This window comes from Rhincodon typus, chromosome 38 (assembly GCF_021869965.1).
Source record: "Rhincodon typus isolate 14 chromosome 38, sRhiTyp1.1, whole genome shotgun sequence".
NCBI lineage: Eukaryota > Metazoa > Chordata > Chondrichthyes > Orectolobiformes > Rhincodontidae > Rhincodon > Rhincodon typus.
In genome coordinates, this window is record NC_063369.1 from 11,376,579 (window position 1) to 11,395,662 (window position 19,084).

At 37.9% G+C, this 19,084-nt stretch overlaps 1 protein-coding gene across 3 annotated transcripts in view; it reads right to left on the minus strand.

Moving 5' to 3' along the window:
- Positions 1-1,555: 1,555 nt before the first annotated feature.
- Positions 1,556-19,084, minus strand: part of LOC109916534 (MHC class II regulatory factor RFX1-like) — a 100,855-nt gene continuing 83,326 nt past the window's right edge. Inside the window, exons 6-12 of one of the 3 annotated variants that reach the window (XM_048618000.1) lie at positions 12,317-12,420; positions 10,161-10,428; positions 8,106-8,287; positions 5,665-5,784; positions 3,028-3,167; positions 1,858-1,976; positions 1,556-1,768 (exon numbers count right to left, since the gene is read on the minus strand). In XM_048618000.1, the coding sequence (XP_048473957.1) occupies positions 1,685-1,768; positions 1,858-1,976; positions 3,028-3,167; positions 5,665-5,784; positions 8,106-8,287; positions 10,161-10,428; positions 12,317-12,420 (1,017 nt within the window). In that variant the 3' untranslated portion in view covers positions 1,556-1,684. The remainder of the gene's footprint in view (positions 1,769-1,857; positions 1,977-3,027; positions 3,168-5,664; positions 5,785-8,105; positions 8,288-10,160; positions 10,429-12,316; positions 12,421-19,084) is intronic. The other 2 variants (XM_048618001.1, XM_048618002.1) reach the window with 2 other exon arrangements.

Below are 19,084 nucleotides of genomic sequence, written 5' to 3' on the forward strand. Positions count from 1 at the left end.
GCTGGTCCTCCAGGAAGAGAAAACCCCTCCTTTGCACCACTCCATCCACCAGTACCTTCAGGTCCCTGTCAGAGAATCGGGCACCAGGCACCCCTTCTCCAACATCTTTTGAATGTCTGTCACTGAGTAAGTTACAGTGCTTGAGTGGGTGCACAGCAGTCTTTTAAATATGGCGTGAGTGGGAGGGATGCCAGTCTTTTAGCAGATATCCAGTGAGTGGTGAGTTCTTCTGGAAATGAGGTGTGGTAAGATGGGGCTAGAATTGAGTGAGAGGAGCACTGTAGGGCTGGGTTAAGTAGCTAATGAGTTGAGTTTGGTAAGATACGACAAGAGATCTCACAAGGACTTGCAGCAAAATACCTTCCAAAAAAACTCGACAAAACTGACACAGCCAAAAAAAGAGTAAGATTCAACCTAACGTATTTAGATTATTAAAAAGTCCTTGACAAAGCACCACATAATATATCCATCACTGCAAGAATTAATTGTGGTGACTTTATCCAATTGATTGGCTTGCCTGTGTTCCTAGCACCAGTGATATGCATGAGGGGAGGAGATCATGGGCTGGGCAAGTAGGATCAGGCCAATTAAGACACTTAAGGAACTCATTTGGATCTTGCTTACTCTATCCCAGGTTCCATCGCCCCTCTAAAATGTGAACATTTTGCATTTTTTCAAACGTAAAAGTTACTGGCCAACTCTGCTATATAGAAGATGCTGCGAAATGAGGTTTGTTTGACTTGCCAGAGTGCATCTTGTGGACACTGCACACTGCTCCTGTGTTGTGCTGGTACTGACTGCAGTGAATGCTTAATATGGTGGACTAGTACTAAGCACACAGACGGTACTTTCCTGGACAAAATTGAGAATCCACAATGTTGGTGAAATTGCATTCATCTCAAGTGGAAAATATTGCATCACATACCTGATTTGCATTTTAGAGGAAGTGGGAACTTGGTGGGGAGCCAGGAGATAAGCCACAACATGGAATATCCAGCCTCTGACCAGGACTTGCAGCCAGAATATTTATGCAGCTGATTCAGTCAAATTTCTTCTGGTCAAATACAGACCCCCAATTACATTGATTGTTAGGGAAATGGAGGATTGATTAATAGCATTGAATGTTACAGGGACACATTCAGACTCTTTCATGTCGGAGACACTTAAGTGGCTAGTAATATTTGTGCTATATATCAGCCCAAGTCCCAATATTGTCCATGGCTTGCTGCGTGCTACACAAATGAATTCATTATCTGAGCAATAGCAATTGGAACTGATGGTTACAGGAGCACACAAACATGTCCACTTATCTTGTGATGGTAGGATAACCCTCAATGAAGGAAATTAAAACTGTAGGGCACTGCCCTGAGGAGTTCCAAAAGAACTGACCATTTTCATTTGTGTTAGACATGGTTCCAGCTAGTGAATTTGTCTGCCTGATCACCACTGAATTCAATTTTACTGGGGCTCCTTGGTAATACACTCAATCAAATGATGCCTTCGTGTCGAGGATAGTTAATCTCACCTTGCCTCTGGAATTCTTTTGTCCATTTTGAATACAGATTATAATGTTTGTGTGAGGAAGTTGTTAGTATAACAGCACTGTCAATGATACCTTGCATCACTTTGCTGATCATGGAGAGCAGATAACTGGCTAGATTGGGATTCTTGTGGTCAAGGTACATCAAGCCAATCTACACTTTGATGTGTAAATACCATGCCTCATCGAAGTACAGAAGGGCATGTTAGAGATACCAACGATGTACTCCTGTCAAAAACATCATGTTCATAACTTAAAGTTCTAACTGTTATGCTTGGCTTTTAAATATATGATTTTAATTGGCTCTGTCATAATACCTCACAGTGTTCCCGATAGAGTAGTTGGAAAGCCTTGATGTGTTCCATAGTGATACCATCTGGCAATGTTTTTCCCTGCAAGTCTATTTCAACAAATTCTGGTAGAGCCCGAGAAGCATCTGTAATATAATGTGCATTGAAAAATGCAATCACAAGTTAGTATTCTTGCAAAAATGTTATCAAACACTGAAAAATGAATCTACTGTAGGCCTGATCAAAAGTTGTTTGTGTCACTAGTGTCAGCTGAGAATGCTTGTTTCAGTCTGTGGTCTCACATTTGAGATCTAAAGTTACCCAACAATAAAATCCATTGACATAAAATTAACAAAATTTAGCAGCTGTTCTCAGACCATCAGATTAAATAACCAATTGGAAGGAAATCAGGAAAACTGGCACTAACTGTTAATCAGCTTTTTTTTGGTCCACTACAGAAAAGCCTTGGTGCCGGGCATGGAGATGGCAACCAACACAATGCTGATAGGAAGTCTTTTACTGAAAAGGTGATGTATATTTCGTGTTTATTAATAGTATGACATACATTTAATTCTGTTTAGTTGATACTTTGATAACCAGAAAGGGTAACATTGTTAGGATAACATAAGATTTAATTTAGAATCAAGAATAATCAAAGCATCTTAGTCAGTAATTGTTCAATCTTTTATCCATGACATTTCAACATAAAATTCAGCAATTTGTGCCTTCTCCAGACTATTAACCTGCAAACCTATTTTCAGTATTGCAGCCTCATCTAGATTTTTCACCTCAAAATATGCTCGGAACAGGAATACAAATGAGATCTATTCATAGGCATGAAAAAAAATTTTCAATAATTTATCCATTTTACAAAAGTTCAGCATGGTTGTAACTAGTACTCCGCTGAGATTTTCCAGTCATTTATTCATGCCAGGTCATAAGTTTCTATAAGGTTAAGATGTATGTTTAATTAAGAAATAAAAGGTTATGTTTTAACAGTCACACAAATATTCAGAAAAGCTAAAATCATTTAAAGTTTTTTTTGTTTTATGCACTTTACCATTTTATTCAACGAGATGAGGAGAGAAGAAATAGTCAATATTGATACTACACTATCTATGATTACAAATTGAGGTAATGCAAAATATATTATCTGCATTTGCTACTTTCAAATTTATCAGGTCAGTGATAACTTACCCAAGAATTGCTGATACTGCTGGACCTGCGCGCTGATATCTGACAGGCCACCACCCTGTTGCTGCCCAACTCCCATACCATTTGTCATCCCCTCCACCTTCTGGATTGGCTTCAGTCTGTAGCATGAAGGAGAAAACGGACTGAAATACAGTCCATTCCTTAATGGTCAAAGTAGCGTTTTCCAAAACAAAAAGATATAGAATAAAACCTACTTTTCATTGTCGCCATTTGATTCCAGAATCACTACGTGGGGGTAATTAATGCTTTGAAAGGGACATTCCATTAGAAGTAGTCTCCCAAACCATGACATTGATGCAACAGTGATTTGGAAGACAATTAACAAACACAACCGCAGAGTACCACTCACTATGCCATCTACTTTATGACAATATAACTCTTAGATTATATTAACAGGTTCACTACATTGATTATAACAACACTGGACACTAACTTCATGGCACCACATGCCCAACATGCAACTACCATGGCAATTGATCAATAAATTGGAATTCCTCATTCAGGACTGGCAGAGTATTCCCAGCAGCACTCCTCAATGATGTGTACAGAGGTTTCATATACAAATGACTTGGCTAAGAGAATAAAGAGTTGTATGTCAAAGTTAGGAGGCATAGTAACTTGAATGGAGGGGAGCAGGAAATTGCAAAGGGACATGGATGTAGTGAGTGAGTGAAACTATAATAGATTAGGGGGAGGCAAAGGCCTCGTAGTATTGTTGCTGGACTGTTAATCCAGAGACCCAGTTAATGTTCTGTTGACCCGGGTTTGAATCCCACCACAGCAGATGGTGGAATTTGAATTCAATAAACAAAAAAAAAAATCTGGAATTAAAAGAGTCTAATGCTGACCATGAATCCATTGTCAATTGTTGGAAAAACCTATCCGGTTCACTAATGTCCTTTAGGGAAGGAAACTGCCATCCTTACCTGGTCTGGTCTATATTTGACTCCAGACCAAGAGCAGTATGGCTGACTCTTAACTGCCCTCTGGGCACTTAGGGATGGGCAATAAATGCTGCAGAGGAAGTGACGCCCTCGTCTCCAGAATGAATAAAGAAAACAAAATAGAATAATTCCGGAAGTTATGTGGACTATCAACTTTGGATCTTAGAAAGCCAAATCAGAATATTTTCTTAATGTTGAGAAACTACCAGCTGCAAAGGAGTAGAAGGATTCAGGCCTCCAAAATCACGAAAGGCCGTACACAGGTGCAGCAAAAGAAGGTTAATGGAGTGTGAGCCTTCATCACAAGGAGACTGTAATTCATGTTATACACAGCCTCAGATAGACGCCATCTCGAACTATTATTTGGACACCAAACCACAGCAAATGAACACTAGCATTCAAAGTGGCATTAGAAAGATTCAGCGGATTCATAGGGAAGAATCTATGAAATCACAGAATGCAATACGAGGAAAGGTTGTATTAACATAGCTTGCATTTTTTTGAGTTTAGAAGGTTGAGAAGTAACCCAGTTGATAAATGGATTGTTCAGGATAGATAAACTATGTCTCTGGATAGGGAATCTATAAAATGACTGCACAATTTTAATCACAGAGCTATGCCATTTGGGAGGCAGGATAGGCAGAAATCAGAAAGAACTCTTCATACTAATAGATAACAGAAATCTGAACTCTACTCCCTAAAGTGGATTTGGATGCTATGCACACTGTAATTTACAAACCTGATTGACATATTTGTTTATTCGTTAAGTGCATCAAGACGTGTCAAAGAAGGATATGTAAATGGAGTGAGATAGAGTACAAGTTATCTATTTGAACAGATTCAAGGTGCTGAATGGCTAACTCCTGCTCCTATGTAGGATTCATCAAATAGCCTGCTGAGTAGGAAATACATATTAATTAGACTGGGACAATCATGGACTAAAACTGAGATAACAATGTGTAGAGCTGGATGAACACAGCAGGCCAAGCAGCATGAGAGGAGCAGGAAGGCTGACGTTTCGGGCCTAGACCTTTCTTCAGAAATTTCTTGGCCTGCTGTGTTCATCCAGCTCTACACCTTGTTATCTCAGATTCTCCAGCATCTGCAGTTCCCACTATCTCTGAAACAATTTTAAACCCACTGCGAAAATTTCTGAAGAAGGGTCTAGGTCCGAAACGTCAGCCTTCCTGCTCCTCTGATGTTGCTTAGCCTACTGTGTTAATCCAGCTGTAAACCTTGTTATCTCAGATTCTCCAGCATCTGCAGTTCCTACTATCTCATGGACTAAGACTCCTTGAGAAGGAAAACTGTGGTTAGGCAATTGGTTCTTAAGCAAGTAACTACCAAACTTGCTCAACAGGCTTGTACTCAAATTATAAGCAACCACCTGAAGCATGTACAAGATAGTGGAAGCTAATGAATTAATTAATTAACTCAGGAATAAGGGATGCTGCAAAGTCTAATTAATCAATATCAGAGTTTTATGAAAATTATTTCAACAGATATTAAATATCAATTTTTATAAAGCTCCAATGGACACCACCATTAAATGAGACACATTCCTAATTTTGGATATGAAACCCTGTTTTAAAAGTTTATTGATGCCCAACTTGATTCAGAATTGATGCAAATCATCAGCATCAGCATAAATGGGAACCTTCTCTCATTCACTTACCTCTGTTTCTGTGTGAACGGCTGTTGCCTTATGGCCAGGTGTTGTTGATCTTCTATCAGTCGAATTAATGGCGAGTTTGCTTTAATGCGAAGCCCATAATAGTGATACTTTGAATTTCCCCTATTGATAAAGGAAAATAGTTTCTGAACAGTAATTGAGGTAACCAGAAAATGCATTCATAGTACATACATTTGCATTCAGACTTTATTAGTATAATGGTTATGTTACCAGACTAAGTTCCAGAGACTCGGATTAATGACCTAGAGACATTAGTTCAAATTTTACCATGACAGCTGGAGAATTCAGATGTAATTAATGAAATAAACCCGGAAAAAAATACTCATATCAGTAATTGTTACCCGGAAACTATCAGAGTTGCAAGAAAAAATGTCAGTTCCCTCATGCCCTTCAGGGAAGGAAACCTGGTGTCAATATCTAATTTGGCCTATATATGATTCCAGATTCAAAGCAATGAAGTTGATTTAATTGCCATCTGAAATTGCCTAAAATGTTACTTAGTTGCATTTTGAAAGTATGTGTAAGAAACACTGGTCTTGTACTGATGCCAGTATCTCATGATTTAATATAAAAAATCCTAAAGTAATAAACAAGCCCTTCCTGTCGATGCTAACTTGAAACACTCCAAGTAAAAGTGGCTAATCCCAGTGGCCAACATTTGTGTTGAAACATGGAGGATTTACTTAAAGTCAGCATAAAAAGTGCCACAACACTACTGCTCTGAGGTAGACTCAGCACACCCCCCAGAAATCAGTCCAGAACCAATCTGGCAATTCCAACTAAAACAAGAAATAAAGTTAAAAATGGCTACAAGCCAATCACAATTTTATTTTACTTCTATTTTCAGTTGTGCAGTCCATTTTCCTAATTTACTTCTCCTTGTATCAGATTATTATTTTTAACACTGTATAGTCTTTCTTTAAAATTTGCACTTACAAGAAAATAGTTCTTTCTCCATTCATTTTTTGCTTAAATCTTGCTTAATGCCACAATCCTGTTTAATACCATACTTTTGTTAAAACTTGACAGAAAATAAGATACTGGTTATGAAGTATTTTTATCCTTTTATGGTTTCTGCAGAATATCTTTTCCATTGTTTTTGACTGCCTTTTTGGATGTTCCAATCTTTAGGTACAATACCTACTCTGGCCACAATGTGGTGCTACCACATCATATCCAAAATTAAATTTTTGAAAGGGAAGATTAAAGAACATTAAAACCTCCTAACCCCCAAGTTGTTTCAGCTCTATTATCAATTGTTCTATCATTCTCAGAATAAAATGAGTCAATTAAAAAAGTATACAAGTTATTAGGGAATAGACTGGCAATTTGTGACAGTTCAATCGACCATTTCAATGTTTTGCTCTCTCAACAGCTGAAATTTTACACAAAATATCAACATTGCTGCAATAATCTGGCAGTTAAACACACAAATAAAACAGTCAATTTGAGAAGCCGAATAGCTGTACCAGAGAACTGCCAGCATCAGGTGTCACACTAATCAATGTGACACTGAGCTTTTGGTCACCCATCATTCAATTCTCCACCCTACTCCCACCTTTTTGCCTGTTGCCTCCTATTCTGTGCCAATGAAACTCAATGTAAACTCAAAAAAAACACCACTTCATCTTTTGATTAGACAGCCATCAAGACTCAGTGCTGAGTTCAACAACTTGATCATAATTTCTACGCCCATATTTCCAGACGGCAGCTACTTTTGGTGATTCATAATCATGACTATTCTTATTCTAGATTGTCTTCTAGACACGTCTTTTGTTTCTTTGCTTGTTTTGTGACCATTTCTTTTCACCCCGCCCTATCATTTCTTTGGTCATTTAATCTCTCCAGCCTTTCGCCCTATCAGAGAGCTTTTTTTTTGTTCTTTCCCACTTATGTCACCCCCTCTCTGCATCTGTACTTAATTTAAACCTGTTAAACTTCATTAACTCCAAAAAAACTGCAGATGCTGGAAATCAGAATCTGTCAAATCTCATCGTTTTTTGGGTTGTGATGAAAGATCATTGACCTAAAATATTAACTTACTTTCTCTCTCCACAGATACCAGCAGCCTGACCGACTGAGGATTTCCAATATTTGCATTTTTATTTCAGATTTCCAGCATCAGTAGCATGTTGTTCCACAAATGTTATGAAATTAGAAATGCATCACAAATTTGCATATAACATTATTACAAATGTAACCTCATGGAAATATGTATGTTCTAGAAGTTGCAAAAGACAATTTGTTAAAAAGTTGAACTTGGAACTGAAATAGTGCTGAAGATAATTTACATTTCAGCACTGGAATATTTCTGATATTAGCTCATGCATTTTTCAGCTTTAATGAAATACTTCTGAAATGCCCTTTAATCAAAGAATCTGAATTATATCTAGCCCTCCTGTGAAATGGTAGAGAAAACTAACCGTGTGCCAAGTCTCCGGGTTCGGAGTCCCATGAACACTGATCGTATCAGTTTGCCAAATGAGGCAGCATTTACAGGCTCCAGTTTCTGCTCCTGGCAGTGTAGCAGGTAGTGACAGTATAGAGTGCTTCGAGGCAAACTCACTCCTTCTGCAGTTTCATAGTTATCTAATAACCACTGAACCTGTGCAAGAACAAGAAGAATTCTTGTTTTACATCACTTTTATTTGGCATTTTCTTTGAAACATTATTTTACGTGAACTTAAAATAATTTCCAGTTTTTCAGACTTGCTTAGTGCCACTGGAAAAATAGCTATATCAACAATAAAGAGACTTTATAATCTAACAAAAACCAAAGGAGCAAAATAAAAGACAGTTATTCATCTCAAGAATATTTCTTTAAAATTAATTTACAGAGTGTAGCATTTCACAAGTAATTTAAATAACTAATTGCCTTATTGATGCATTGCTCATGGAAAAAATAAATTAAGCTGAGGTAGATTTTCAATTTGCTACCGATGCACAAAAACGATGTTGATGGTCTGCTGCTGCAATAGAAATTGCTCCATTTTAGTTGTTCTCAGTGGAAAAGAAATTAGGTTGTTCTGGCATTAAGAGGTTGATTTGCAGCACCTTTCATATATCCAAGAAGGGAAAATTGAAAATCTGACCCCATTGTCCACGTTCCATAATTCTATCTCCTTATGTTTGATTTGCAATCATTTCCTCTGCATTTCCTATTTTTCTGACTCTTTACATCTCTTAATCTTCCTCCCACCCTCTTTCCGTAAATTTTTCCACTCATTGCCTTTCTTCTATCTACCTCTCTCTGACTGCTCCGTCTGTTGGTAGAAACGACACATCTTTAACGTGTGCATGTCTATCTCTAATATAAACTTCACAGGCACAGAGGTGACACCTTCGCATTTAATGAGAGTAAGTAAAATGCATTATAATTGTGTTAAAGCTTCCCAATCATCTAAGAGTTAAAACAGTGCAGTGGGCATATAAAACAATCCAGTTAATTTTGAATCACATTTAGGTTCACACACAAAGATATTAATGCCTTCTATACTGTGTTTTGAGTTTCCATGATCTGAAATGTCCCATTTATTATTTGTTAGAATATTACCTTTAGCAAGATTTGGTATTGTTTCTACAAGGTGTCAAATTTAATAAACAGGTCTTATATGAAGTAGTGTTAATGTTATTATATAATGACAATTATAAACTACTAGCTTCTCCACTGTGCCTGTGAACAAATACTTGCATAATGTACAGAAGAAAGTGCAGTCTTGTAATGCACTGAAATTCACATCTTCCTGAGAAAGTTTACCATATTTCATGTATATTTTATCACATTACTCATTTGAACACTTAATATAGAAAATAGGCAGAAAACCATTATTCAATTAATTATCATGCTGTCATATCTACCTCGTACAAGAGTATCTTAGTGGCTATAACAGTGAGGGTTCAAATGACTACACAAAGCATGAGAGGTCAACTTTTGCTGTTCACAATATCATGAGAACTCTCAGTTGTGATATAGCCACACAAAACTCCAACCATTTATTTATTCTACACATTAAATGCACACCAAACATGAATAAGAAAACTCTTAAGAAAAATATTTCTATGTTCATTTACTTCGTATTTATTCCCAATTTTATCCAAGATGCTGCTCGCCCACAGATAGCATCCTTCAGCCTGGAGACTAGGATGGTCTGGTGCGCAGATTTCTATACCACAGTTGTCAATACTGTTCCATGAGATAACAACAGAAAATACACTTGCAATTATGCAAGTCCATCAGCACAGCTTTTTCAAAAGAGCATCCCAAATTAGAAATATCACATCTAACAAAAACTGATTAAATTTGGTCTCAAAAGTGGCATGCAATTTAGAGCGACAGGCAATCCTGTGACCCAGACCTTTAACCATCTGGTTGGGAGGCAGGTGTTCTAACATTTGTGCTACTGGACCACCCTTATTGAACAACACAAAACAGAAACCCCAGGGGAGTCAGCACTTGGAAGAGTTGACCAGTGACTCACTGTGGCTGGAGAGGCACGCATGGTGTGACTGTAAGACTGACTGGAGCTCCCCAGCATGTAACCTCCCTGGATGACATAGGTCCCTCCTCCTGGGTTGGCCACAATCTGCCCTCCCGTGACATACATTGGCACCGTTCCACTACTGACCACGTTCTGCGAAGTCACCGGCGTAGCAACCTGGTTTGGTGTCCCCTGAGATTCATAGTAACTCCCGCTTGTGTTCTGGTTGTACAGCTGAGTTTCTGAGTAAGGGTAGGTGTTTGAACGTCTGAAATGAGAAAGAACGGCAGCGGTTCCACAAAGATGACTTCAGTGACAGTTTGCCTACTTATATTTAGAAGTGCAGTATTACAAAACAATAGTGGATATAAAAGATAAATAAACCATATTAAAGACTCTACATTAAATGTCTTATTTTGGTTGCCCAGCAGGCATGCAGTTCTAATAAATTTGCTCCATAGATCTTCACTTTCCTCTAAAATACAGTAGGCACTTACTATGGTAAAGAAAATATAAAATGCGTGCATCAGGTACATGAATTGTCTTTGCAGTTTCAAAAAGTGCTCAGTTACACCATTTATTACAACATTTCATATAATTTTTGAATATGGCAAGTTTTGAATGCCCTGAATGATGTGTTAATTTACTACATAAACTGTTTTAGAAGCAAGAAGTAATAAAAGCAAAGGAAGAAAGGAAAATGTATTTTAAAAACCAATATAACTTGATAACTTCATAAATTTAAATACCAAACGAGCATTAATGATTGTTAACCTGAGACAGATGGTTGGAATACAGTCTTTGTTTCAGTGATCAATGCAAATATTAATTTTAAAACTTGCTTAAAGAAAGTTTGCTATTTGGTCAGAACATATATCGTAATGTAAATTCACCATTAAGATTTATGATGTTTGAGCAGCAAAATATAGGAGCCTACAATTGTGAAAATCAAATCTTTAAAACAGATTCAGATTAAACATTTAGAAATGTACAAATATCTCACAACAATGACCTGAATTCATATAGTACCTTTATATATCAATGTCCCAAGCTTTTAAACAAGCAAACCAATTTAAAAATAATCAACATCAAGCCACAGCAACAGATAATAGGCCAGATAATTCAAGCTTGGTTAAACAGGGAAATTTTAAGGAGCATCTTCCAGGTGGAAAAGTAGGGAGCGGGGGTAGATCCAGGGAGGGAATTTCACAGCTTAAGTTCCAAACAGCTGAAAGCACAGCAAACAATGTTGGAGCAATTAAAATTAGGAATATGCAATCGGCCAGAATTAGATCATCACATGGTGGTGAAAACTAAATTATTTTGCTTCATCAATGGTATTGAATTTCAAACTGTAAGTTACTTTAAAAAGAATTCATTCTGCTTGTTACAAAATATAACCACAGTTACTGAAATCAGCACCTGACATCTACATTTTTGGTGAGTCAATAAATGTAGAGCTGGAAAAGCACAGCTGGTACAAAAGCATCCAAGGAGCAGGAAAGTCAATGCTTTGAGCTGAAACCCTTCATCAGGGCCATCCTGCGGGACGGTTTTGGCCTGAAACGTTGGCTTTCCTGCTCCTCGGATGCTGTCTGACCGCTGTGCTCTTTCAGCTCCACAGTTACTAACTCTAGCTTCCAGCATCTGCAGTCCTTCCTGTCTCCATCTCATTTGTGGTTTTTGTTGTTGTCTTCACTCATGAAAGTTAAACGGCTTTTTATAAACGCAATTTATAACCACAAAAGTTTATTTTTTTGTTTGTTCAAACCCTGAACCGTTCACCTCTAGTATGCAGAAACCTATTTTTGACGGATAACTGGTTCTTAATAGTAGTCATCTTGGGTGACATTTTTCTTTTTCTGCTAACATGATGTTTCTTTCCCTCCCTTCAAGAAATTTGACCACGCTGTGATGACGCCACAATTGTACAGGTGCAGTTTTTGTGCTGTGACAGGATAATGATCCATATTATGTTCACTTGCATGGATTAAGAATTACCCATTATTGGCCCTCTGGTTCTATGCTGTTCTCTTTACGTGCTCATACATTGTAATTATACAAATTTGCACCCTTAAAAATAACATAAATTCCATTAACTTGCACATTCCTTGACCAGTTATTGAAGTATTCTTACATGCTTTCTTTCTACTCACATTGTGCTTCCTGTATAGCTGGCATCACCCCCTTCTACATACTGCACTTGGTTCGAGTAGACATGCTGAACCGGCTGCACTGGGACCTGTTGTAACTGCTGAACCTAATATGGAGGTCATCAGGAAGGAAAAGTTAATTAGGAGATACTATTTATTAACTAACAAACCAAGACATCAAAACATTTGTTTTGAAGTGAAAATGTTAGATTATCTTCCTTAATAATGGCCCTAACTTCTTAACCTTTGTGTATCATGGTGCTGGTGGGAGGAACCATTTGAAATGTTTTGATAATATTTGAAGCTTGCAAGGCATCAAATACCATAATAGCAATACTGCTTCCACAAATCAGTGTGTTAAAATGTAAATGGTGCCAGCATTGGGCCACCCAAACTAAGATGGGCTTTCATTTCCTTTTATGATCACTATTCAGCAGCCACTGTAGATGGTGACAACATTACCATGACCATTCTGGGAAGACTGACAGGACTAAATCCTGATCAGGCACTTGCCTTCCTGCTATTGGGTCTCCAGGTTTTTGAGAGTGGAATTTTCCCATGGGAAGTCTGGTATGGGGCAAGTATACTACCCCTGAGAAGCCAGAGGATAACAGCTCACCAGTACCAGCAGCACCACTGGGATTGGGACACTTGAAGAAAAATTCAACAGATTATGAGTTTTGCATTAATATATGCTATTTTAAAATATTAAAAATTGTAATAATGCAACTATGCTGAGACACAAACTTTGGAGCTCAACTTAAATGTATATCAAAAATTGAGCCATAATTTTCTGACTATATGATGACATGTGAACAATTCCAATTTATTAACATGAAACGATTTTTAAAAATTCAAATGTGGCAGTTATAATAAATTGATCCATAAAAAATGTGAGTTTTAAAAATATTAATTTGGTTTGCGGCCTATTTATTGCTCATCCTTAATTGCCCTTAGGAAAGTGGTGGTGAACTCCCTTCTTGAACAACTGCAGTCCATGTGGTGTAGCTATACCCACAGTGTTATTAGGGAGGGAGTTCCAGAAATTTGACGCAGTGACAGTGAAAGGAACAGCATTACAGTTGTTAGGGTGAGGCTTCAAAGGGAACATGTAGTTAGCAGTTTCCATGTAATTGCTGCCTTTGCCCTTTTAGAGTAAAGGTCACAGATTTGTATGGTGCTATCTAAAAAGCCTTGGGTGAGTTGTTGCAATGCTTCTTAAAGATGATACTCTATCTATTTGCCACTATAGGTTGATGGGGGAGGGACTGAATGTTGAAGGTGTCAGATGGGGTACCAATCAAATGGATGGCTTTGTTCTGGATAGTGTTGACCTTTTTTGAGTGCTGCTGGAGTTGAACTCATCCAGGCAAGTGGACAGTATTCCACCATACTCCTAAATTATGCATTGTAGACTGTAGACATGCTTTGGGAGTCAGGTGGTGAATTACTTGCCACAGAATACCCAGCTACTAATCTGCCCTTATAGCCACAGTATTTATATTTCTGGCCTACTTCAGTTATTAATCAATGGAGACCTCCAGGATGTTGATAATTGGGAACTCAGTGATAGTAATGTCCTTGAATGTCAAGGGCGATGATTGAATTCTATCTTGTTGGAGATGGTCATTGCCTGGTGCTTGTGCAACCTAAATCTTACTTTCCACTTATCAGACCAAGCCGAAATGTTGTCCATAATCTACTCAAGCAGACTCAGCATGGCTTCACAAAAGGGAAATTGTGTCTGACTAATTTATTAGAAGTTTTTGAACAAGTCTCAACCAGAGTAGATAAAGGGGAATTTGTAGATGTGTCGCATTTGGACTTCGAGAAGGTAAGGTACCTCACAAAAGATTAAGTCATAAGAAATGAGCCCATCATGTTGGAGGTAGTATACTGGCGTGGACAGAGAATTGGCTAATAGGCAGAAAACAGTGAGTGGGCAGAAGGGCTTCTTTTTCAGATTGGCAACTTGTAATCAGCTGGGTTCCACAGGAATCAGAGGTGAGACTACAACTGTTTACAATATATATGAATGACTTAGAGGAAGGAAAAAAATGCACCTATAACCAAATTTGCAGGCAACACAAAAATAGGTGGAGAGACAAGTTGTAATGGGGATAGAAACAGTTTACAGAGAGCTATCAATATGTCAAGTAAGTAACAAAAAGTTGGCAAATGAAGTATAATGTGGGAAAATATGAAGTTGTTCATTTTGGAAGGGAGGACAAAAGAAGAGCATTATTGAAATGGAGAAAACCTGCAGAAAGCTGCAACACAAAGGGACTGGGAGGTGCTTGTGCATGAAACACAGTAAGCTAGCACACAAGTGCAGCTGGTAATCAGGAAGGTCAATTAAATTACAAGCAGGTTGGATTATTACAGTAGGGTAGTCTTCCTGCAACTGTACTAACCCTGATATTATTTTATTGGAGGCAGTTCAGAGGAGTTTCGCTAGGATGATCTCCAGATTGAAGGAACTGTCATATGTGCAAAGATTAAACAGTTTTGGATTCTACTCACTGGAGTTAGGAAGAATGAGAGGAAATCTAATTGAAATATATAGGATTCTTAAGATGCTTGGCAGAGTAAATGCTGACAGGATGTTTCCCTCATCAGAGAGTCTACGACCAGAGGGCATAGTCTCAGAATAAAGGGGTGCCAACTTATGACTGAGATGAAGGGGAACTTCCTCTCTCAGAGGATTGAGAGTCTTTGGAACTCTTTGCCACAGAGACCTGTGGGGGCAGAAACCTTGCGTATATTTAAGGCTGAAATGGATAGATTCTCATTAGTAGAGGAATCATGAGTTACAGGGAAAATGCAGGAAAGCGGATGTGAGGAATGTCAGGTGAGTCACCATCCTATTGAATGGTGGTGCAGACCCAAGGGGTGAATCTCCTCTGCACTCTCTCCAGTGCTATCGCATTCCCTCGCTATAATGTGGGTTCCAAAATGGTATATAATACTCTAGCTGTGGCCTAATCACCATTTTACACAGTTGCAACATAACCTTCCTGCTCGTAAACTCTATACCTCAATTAATAAAGGCAGGTATCCCATTAGCTTCTTAACCACTTTATCTACCTATCTTGCTACTTTAAGGGACCAGTGGACCAAGGTCTCTCTGATCCTTGGTGCTTCCCATGGTCCTCTCATTCATCACATATTCCCTTGCCTTGTTTGTCCTGCCCAAGTATATCATCTCACACTCATCTGGATTGAATTCCATTTGCCACTGATCTGTCCATCCGATCGGATGGTCTATATCCTCCTGTAAACTAAGGCTATCCTTTTCACTATATACTACCACACCAATTTTTGCATCATCCTCAAACTTACTGATCAACTCTCCTATATTCAAGTATAAATTGTTTATATATACCACAAACAGCAAGGAGCATCTGCTCACATTTATCAGGGTTAAATGCCATCTGCCTCTGATCTGCCAATCTGACCAATCTGTTTATATCCTTCTGTAACCTTCTTCAACACTGTCAACCACCCAGCCAACCTTACTTATTATCCACCTCACATTATCATCTGCATAATTTATGAATATCACAAACAATAAGGAACCCAGCACTGATCACTGTGGTATACCAGTACACATTGGGCTCCAGTCACACAAAAAGCCTTCAAACACCACCCTCTGTCTTCTGTCACTAAACCAATTCTGGATCCAAGTTTCCAAGTTAATCTGGATCCCGTGAATTTTTACCTATCTATCAGTTTCCCATGTGATATTTGAGAGTAAACTATCAGGGCAGTAACTGGCCAGGTTGGGTTTGTTCTGATTTTTGTTGGCAATTTTCTACATTGGCTAGGCATGCGGCCAGTTCAGCATTTTCATAATGTTCTCAGGGGCCATAGACTTTACAGTATCCAAGGCCTGCAGACTTGTTATCATATAGAATGAATCGAATTGGATGAATTCTGACATCTGTGATGTTGGGCACCACAGGAGGAAGCCGAGATGGATTGTCCACCCAGCATTTCAGGATCAGGTTTCACCCATTTGAATACCTACTTTCTAAACTGCTGTAAATTTTCAAGAATTCATTTAATGGAGGAATATCCTTAAATAACAAATACCTATAAATTGTGCACTAGACACTTTCAAAGGGGGATCAATGAAGCCTTAGTTTCCATTAGGCCATCAGACCTTGTTCTGTCTGTGGTCAGACATACGGTACATTTCCATAGGGTTAAGAATTTATTGGCTAACACATTACTTCTTTCTTACAAGAACAAAAATATGCTTAAGACAAGGCAGTAGCTTTTCATATGGGCTGCTGTCACAATTTTCAAAATCTTGTGAGCAGGGAACCTGGACAATATGCAAATACTTTCAGGGGTTCTTTGCGTAGTAAAGTTTTAAAATCAATGCTGCTTGTTCCTAAAATATATAAAATGTAATGCAGGAATATTAATTATCTCAACAAAAATAAACAATGCACATTACTAAAGCACAATATTTTAAAGACAAACAAAATCAACACAACTTTCAACAGCAAACATCTTTAAGGAACTTGAACAATTCAGCCTTCTGTTCATCCTTATTATTACTTCTTATTTGACCTACTTTAAGAGCAGTTGGTCCTGTTCCAAAAACTAGTGCCTGAGGGACTCGCTGGACCTTGACTCGTTGCTCAGGGCTGGCTGGTAACATGGAGAAAAATGGAACCTGCTCAATTATCACTTTCTGCTCTGTGCTGGGAAGATGCTGGGGAGTAAATCGAATCACTTCGACCCTTGGTGCGGAGGTTGAGGGCATCATGTGCAAGACGTGTACTTTGTGCTCTGGACTCAATGCTTGGGAGTTTCCTAACTGATGTTCTTCATGAATACTGTTCTTTGAGTTGGGAGAATCGGCCACTACCTGCAGCTTCTGATCTTTCTCTATCAAACTGGAGATCTCATTCTCCGTGCTCTAGTGTACAATATAAGCAAATTATTCTTACTAGATCAATTTACTCTACCAGAATACAGTCACAACAGCAGATGATGGATGAACATGCAAGCATCTAATGGAACTGGACCAATTTGAAAGGTCTTTCTAATGGTTTCAAAGACTGAAGCATTCACTTCGGCATATCTCAATCCAACCCTTAAGGGATCCAGACCTAATATACAAGATTACTCTTAATTTACATGAGGACATCAATTTAGTCATGTAGCAGATGCGAGAAAAAGAAGAAAACATAAGCGGGTGCAAGGAGGCTCACTGGCGAAAGGGAGAAGGTATGAAATTTGTGCCAAATGTAAACTGACAATTCTGGATACAAAAACAATTCTATTCCCCAGCATGGTCATCCCTCATCTTGGACACAACATTCACTATATATTATAAAATAATTTGTGAAACCACCTGATATACACATTTTATAATGCTAACTTATCTTGATAGGTTATAAGGATACCCAATATCTGGTTTCTAAAAATTGAAAGAAATGGAATTGAACTGTTTGTCTGAAAAAGACAATCAACTCTTTAATTTGACTGTTTTTTTGAATTTAAGTTCTTTCATTCCTATGGGAAGCATTCAGGGATTGTGTGTGTCAAACACAGCAAAAAGCTGGTGAATATTAGAGAACAAACCTCAGTCGGTTAAAAAGTTAATATTTAAATAATTGTCAATATAGGTTATTGCTCTGGTGAGACGCAAATCAGGTACTAAGAGATAAAATACTTAATTAAGTTAATTTTTCGATATTTATGACTGCATGCACAGCTTATATATAACATTTGTTTTCTTTAATTCTGGGAAATGAAAGAACATATCACCGCAAGTCATTTGAAGCTCAGTTAAACTGCTCATTTCAAGCCAAACAAATTCTATCACCATTAAGACAACAGTTAGAATTGCTGATTAGAATAAATTTCAGAAAACTACTTAAGAGGAATATGGCCTAGCTCCAATAATTTTGGCTTGATTTTGCTCACTCCAGATTCAATTTTCAAACAGAATCAATGCTTTCATTTTACAAGAAATCTAACCCTATCAGGTTAAATTCAGATTATCCAGGATTTGAATGCTGGATTAATGATGAAATGTAAAATTATCTACCATGTGCATGGCTTACCTCATCTTTTGAATGTAATAGATTCAAATTAATAGATAATCATTAGACAAGTGAATTATTGAGACACTGACTTTTTTAAAGGCGTTCACTGAGATGTGACATTTTTCTACACTCACTGGGTATCCTGAAGTATATTTAATGTTTTGAAAGACATTACCAAGACAGAATGCAGACTTCCTTAACATTGCATTTTCCATGTTATTTAGTTAAGTTACATATTAATTCACAAAGCAGTGTTAAAGCAACTCGAAGCATTGAAAATAGGTTCCAATGATTTAATGACAACACACTCTTGTCCATCATTTTTAACAAAGTTGAATATCACTGCAACATTAAACAAAACTTGACACCAAGCAACATAATGAAATACTAAGATAGATGACTGAAAGACTGATCAAAGTGGCTTTAAGGAACATCTCAAAGGCAGAGCAAAGAGATGGAGAGTTTTAGGGAAAGAATTCCAGCAGCTAAGGGAAAAGCTGCCAAAGCTGGACTGACTAGAATTGGGATGCCTGAAAAGGTCAAAATCTCCAAGAGACTCAGTCATGAAATATAAGAGATTGTAGGAACTGCAGATGCTGGAGAATCTGGGATAACAAGGTGTAGAGCTGGATGAACACAGCAAGCCAAGCAGCATCAGAGGAGCAGGAAGGCTGACGTTTCGGACCTAGACCCTTCTTCAGAA